Here is a 6,000-nt window from a genome sequence, read left to right as displayed (position 1 = left end):
CTGCAGACTGGGACGCATCTTCTTCTTCTTTATTCTCTCTGCTGCAGACTGGGACGCATCTTCTTCTTCTTTATTCTCTCTGCTGCAGACTGGGACGCATCTTCTTCTTCTTTATTCTCTCTGCTGCAGACTGGGACGCATCTTCTTCTTCTTTATTCTCTCTGCTGCTGCAGACTGGGACGCATCTTCTTCTTCTTTATTCTCTCTGCTGCAGACTGGGACACATCTTCTTCTTCTTTATTCTCTCTGCTGCAGACTGGGACGCATCTTCTTCTTCTTTATTGTCTCCTGTGTTGGTCGTGAACCGGAACCGGAGCCAGGCTGGATCCGTCGGTCCTCTGTGCTCCTCCGGAGCCGCAGCATCAGTTCCAGTGGAGCAGCTCGGAGAGACAGCCTCCTCCATGGACCGACGAGCTGGCTGAGATGTCCCGGCACATCTACACCAGACACGGGATAGGAGAAGGGATGCAGAAGCCTGGGTTTCAGGTAGGAACATAACAGCCTCTATTTCTTCTACTCTAGTTTAATTTAATGAGTTAGAACTACAAATATCCTGTTATTGATTGGAGAAATACTGCTAATCAATACCTATGCTAACCAATACTCCTGATATCAGTGCGATTAGACAAAAAAGACAAAAACAAAACAACTTAAGCAAACATACATCCAAAGCTGACAACACAGGTGAAATGAAATGAATGTAATTATTGCACTACAATAAATGTAAGTATTGCACTAAAATAAATTTAATTATTGCATTAGAATAAATGTAAATTAATGTATTTATTGCACTAGAATAAATGTAAATTAATGTATTTATTGCACTAGAATACATGTAAATTAATGTATTCATTGCACTAGAATAAATGCAATTATTGCACTACAATAAATATAATTAAATGTATTTATTGCTTTAGAATAAATATAAATTAATGTATAAATTGAACTAGAATAAATGTAATTATTGCACTAGAATAAATGTAAATTAATGTATTTATTGCACTAGAATAAATATAAATACATGTAATTATTGCACTACAATTAATATAATTAAATGTATTTATTGCTCTAGAATAAATGTAAATTAATGTATAAATTGAACTAGAATAAATGTAATTATTGCACTAGAATAACTGTAAATGAATGTATTCATTGCACTAGAATAAATGTAATTATTGCACTAGAATTAATGTAAATTAATGTATTTATTGCACTAGAATAAATGTATTTATGAATTATAACAACAAATATCCTGTTATTGATAGGATAAATACTGCTTATCAATACCTACACTCCTGCTAAAACAGCATATTGATTTTTTGAGGAATGAACACAGGTCGCACTAAACTCATCATTCTGCTCTCTGTTTCAACTGAAGCTACATTTGTCATCATTTCTAATGAGCCCCCTGAAGGTGTCATTAATCAAACACAGGCTCCGGTCCTGCAGGATGCTGCTGAGGATCTGAGTTATTCAAAAAGGAAATGAAATTGGGTTCTTAATTATTAAGCATTTTCTGATGGCGCTGCACTCATGATGCATGAGAAGGACCAAGTCACCACAGATGAAATGGATTTTTAAGCACTGTAGCAGATTGTAGTTGTTGGTGCTGAGCAGGGCTGTGATTTGTTGCTCTACTGCATCAGTACTTCTGCTGCCAGTGTCCTTAATGCATGCAGACAAATCCATATGCTTCTTAGATAGATAGGTGATATAACAAGAAGTATTAAAGGGACAGACTCTAATGGTCTACGAATTTATATAGTATATCATCATATAAGGCTGCAACTACCAATTACTTGTATTATCAATTAATCTGACAATTATTTTCTAAATTAATCTTAATCGTTTAGTTTGTGAAATGTAAAAAAAAAAAATAGTAAAAAATGCCCATCATAATCTCTGAGATCCCGAAGTAACACCTTCAAATGTCTTGTTTTAAAGATATTTAATTTTCTTTGATTGACTTATTGGTGAATTGACTGATCGTTTCAACTCTTCACCCGATCCTAGTAGATAGAGCAGATCGAATACTTTGCCAATCCCAAAGGTAAATAATAATATAATATAAAATAACCTGAGAACAGAGACTGGACGAAAACATACTCTCTCATTAGTAAGTAAGCAAGTCAAGTAGATAATGTTATGCGATGTATGGTAAGAAGCTGGATTGTGCTTGGCTGCATATAATGAAATTAAATCAATTGTACATTGAATATACACTATATACCAGTGTGTACTCACAGGTAGAAGTATCTTATAATAAAGAATTAGAATTAGAAAGCCTTTATTGTCATTGTACAGAATACAAAGAAATTAGGAGCGCTACTCCTGATATCAGTGCAATTAGACAAAAAAGACAAAAACAAAACAACTTAAGCAAACATACATCCACAGCTGACAACACAGGTGAAATGAAATGAATGTATTTATTGCACTAGAATAAATGTAATTATTGCACTAGAATTAATGTAATAAATTTAATTATTTTGCTAGAATAAATGTATTCATTGCATTAGGATACATGTAATTATTGCACTAGAATAAATGTAAATACATGTAATTATTGCACTAAAATAAATATAATTAAATGTATTTATTGCTCTAAAATAAATGTAAATATTGCACTACAATAAATGTAAATATTGCATTAGAATAAATATAATTAAATTTATTTATTGCTCTAGAATAAATGTAAATACTGCACTAGAATAAATGTAAATACATGCAATCATTGCACTAGAATTAATGTAATTATTGCACTAGAATAAATATAATTAAATGTATTTATTGCTCTAGAATAAATGTAATTATTGCACTAGAATAAATGTAATTATTGCACTAGAATAAATGTAATTAAATGTATTTATTGCTCTAGAATAAATGTAATTATTGCTTGAATAAATGTAATTATGGTACTAGAATAAATGTAATTATTGCACTAGAATAAATGTAATTAAATGTATTTATTGCTCTAGAATAAATGTAATTATTGCTTGAATAAATGTAATTATGGTACTATAATAAATGTAATTATTGTACTAGTATGAATGTAATTATTGTATCTAGAAGTTGGAAGCATCCACTTGCTGTATCCCAGATGCTCTTCCATGTCACAGGAGGACGTGACGCCTCACGTACAGCGTTAGAGAAGTCATTTATCATAGTCCGCCCCTCCTCTTGCATCTCAGGTGAAGTGTTACCTCATTTGTTCCTCAAGCACTGAAACGAATTGGCTGCGTATGAAAATGGGTCACACAGAGTGCATCAGTGCAGCTTAACAACGTTCATGCAAAAGAAATGCATTATGGATTTTAGTCTAATGAAGCTGTAAAAGACTGACTTCATATCATCAAGTCATTAGAGGACAAGAGGCTGCAAAGAGGCTGCATAGAGGCTGCAAAGAGCCAGAGTCCTGCTAACCCCCCAGGGGGCTGAGATGCTGGTTTTAATGGGGGGTTTGCTGGAGGAAAGGTGACCTTGATATGAGCTGGTGAGGAAGAGAGTAAGGGATAAATATAGAGACGAAACAACAATAACAGAATCGCAACGTTTTATTTGTGTGTTTTGTCCTCAGCAGGCGAACAGAGGGACGTACTCCAGACGCAGCCGGCTGAAGAGGTCCGACGGCAGCACCACCTCCACCAGCTTCATCCTCAGACAGGTAGGAGGACGCTTTACCACATCAGCACGCCTCATTACCCTACCTGGGATTTATCACATTTATCTAACGGGGACACATCATGAAAAACACATCTTTTCTCTTCTGCTATTTCTTACCATTATAACTGCATTAAGGAAAATGAAGTTAAAATATTAAAAGTAAAGGTACTCAATGCAGAAAAATGGCCACTGTTATGCCTTTACTGTGATCGTTTTGTATAACCAATAGTCCAAAATTCTAAATGATTAAAAATGCATCAAAATAATTAAAAAGTAAAATCAGCAAATCTTTACATTTGTGAAGCTTGGACATAAAATGTGGGGAAACTACATTTAAAAAATGATGAGAATTATCCATTAATGTGTGAAACCAATCCAGTGAATGGTGAACACCTTTGGGGATTTGAAGAAGGTCCTGTTGAAATTACTTTTCATGTTTCTGAGAGACTTGAGCAAGGGAGTTTTCTTATCACTAAAACGTTTAGTTTAACTCCTAAAAGTTTGATTAAAATGTGAAGTGAACAAAAGGACTGTGACATCAGACCTCTGCTGTGGTTTAGGGAATCGATGACCTTGATTCGTATCAGCCGGGGAATTCAGCGTGCTCAGCTGCTGAAGAGGCATCGATCAGATAATGTATAATTCATAAGGTCGGGGTTGGGCGGAGCTGTTTGAATGCTCCTTTATATGTGCCACTGTCAAACAAATTCAAATGGGCTCCCTGTATTAAGTCCCTCCTGTAATTCATAATCCAGAGGGGAGTTACTCTGGACGTTGACATCCTGCTAACAAGTTACCAAGGGAACGGAGGCTGCAGAGGACGTTCAGCGGCACAAGGACAGTTTGTCATCGGCTACCTTCGTCCCAAACGGCCTCTCTTTCTTTTTCAATGCCTCCTCCTCTTGTCGCAGGACTGTAATAAACCCAAATATATATCCACTTGAATCAGTATCCACTGATATAAATATTTGATTTACTTTCATTGATATAAATGTTTTTTAGTTTAGTTTAATTATTATAAAACTGCATTCCACCTTTATTCCTTGTGTCTATTTGAAGGCTGGCTCTTTTATTTATTTTTTTCACTTCAGCTTTTCTTTTATTTCTTTCATGGTGTATTTATTTAATATATATAAATGTATCTATATATATATATATATATATATATATATATATATATATATATACTGTATATGACACACTTTCATACATGCACACAAACACAAACAACAATCCCGCTAACAAAAACAACTATCGGTACCATATTCAAATCATAACGTCTGTTTCATATTAGGGCGGTCAATCGATTAGAATATCTAATTAATCACACACACAACAACTTATTGAGCATGTAAAGGCCTCAAAAAGGTGATTCATTTGGGAGAAAAAGAAAAAATTCCTACAGTTTCAAAAGGGCCTTCGCTGGCAACACATATCGAATAGGCACCCGAGTATCATGATGGTATCAAATCCTGAGATGTTAACACAAGTGTTATTTCAAGAATAAAAACGTGTCCATTTTTCAGTTTTCAGATTTTCAGTTTGAAAGAAAGCTCGTCAAACCGTCCAACCAGATACCTGAATACCTCTATGACCTTGAAGTGCTCCATCATGTGTCTCACTGAGGAGACGCAGTAACGGCACATCAAAACGAATCAGGTCCTTTTCCTCGTGGACATGCTAACAAAAAGCACGTGACAACTTGTCAAATCTGAGAGCCTGATGTGATTTATGATCGAGTCGAGTGCTCAGATCTGCGACTGCCGCAGTTTTTCTGTCACATGTAGGTCAGTTTGTACGTGAGACTTTGAGTCCTGATGCATTGCAGGTCTCTCATATCATTTTAAAGGCAATATTCAGTCTATGTTTTCATTTAATAGCAACTAAACCTGTTCAGTGTAGACAGTGCAGAGCAGATGCTGTTGGATTCTCATGAACAGTACACTCCTTTAGAGTTATTGATGGCTTTGTGTTTTAATTACACACCAGTGTATATTCAACCTGTTGACATCTGCCATTAATTATTGAATGCATGTTGCATGAAAGCAGCACAGAGTAGTTATGTGGCTCACAGGAAGGAGGAAAAACAAGATATAAGGGACGGAAAGAACAAAACATTTAAAAACAAAGGAAACAGGAGAAGAAACCAAAAAGAAAAAAGAAGAAGTAGGACACAAGGACAGAGAAATCTCTTCCTCATCACACAGCTCACAGATTTCTTGAAACACCCCCGCTGTGATTTGTGTCATCACCGGTGTGATCGTCATCAGGTGGGCTTCTCTTTGATTCCCTCGAGTATCCATAGTAACGGCCGCCCTTCAACAACAGGGGTCAAGC

At 35.5% G+C, this 6,000-nt stretch overlaps 1 protein-coding gene across 4 annotated transcripts in view; it reads left to right on the top strand.

Annotated features, from left to right (window-relative positions):
* Positions 1-232: 232 nt before the first annotated feature.
* Positions 233-6,000, top strand: part of cacnb4a (calcium channel, voltage-dependent, beta 4a subunit) — a 40,690-nt gene continuing 34,922 nt past the window's right edge. For 2 of the 4 annotated variants that reach the window (XM_074657931.1, XM_074657929.1), the window contains exons 1-2: positions 233-486; positions 3,581-3,664. In XM_074657931.1, the coding sequence (XP_074514032.1) occupies positions 424-486; positions 3,581-3,664 (147 nt within the window). In that variant the 5' untranslated portion in view covers positions 233-423. Of the gene's footprint in view, positions 487-3,577; positions 3,665-6,000 lie in introns of all 4 variants that reach the window. The other 2 variants (XM_074657930.1, XM_074657928.1) reach the window with 1 other exon arrangement.

Source organism: Sebastes fasciatus, chromosome 14, assembly GCF_043250625.1.
Source record: "Sebastes fasciatus isolate fSebFas1 chromosome 14, fSebFas1.pri, whole genome shotgun sequence".
NCBI lineage: Eukaryota > Metazoa > Chordata > Actinopteri > Perciformes > Sebastidae > Sebastes > Sebastes fasciatus.
This window is presented reverse-complemented; position numbering and strand designations above follow the sequence as displayed.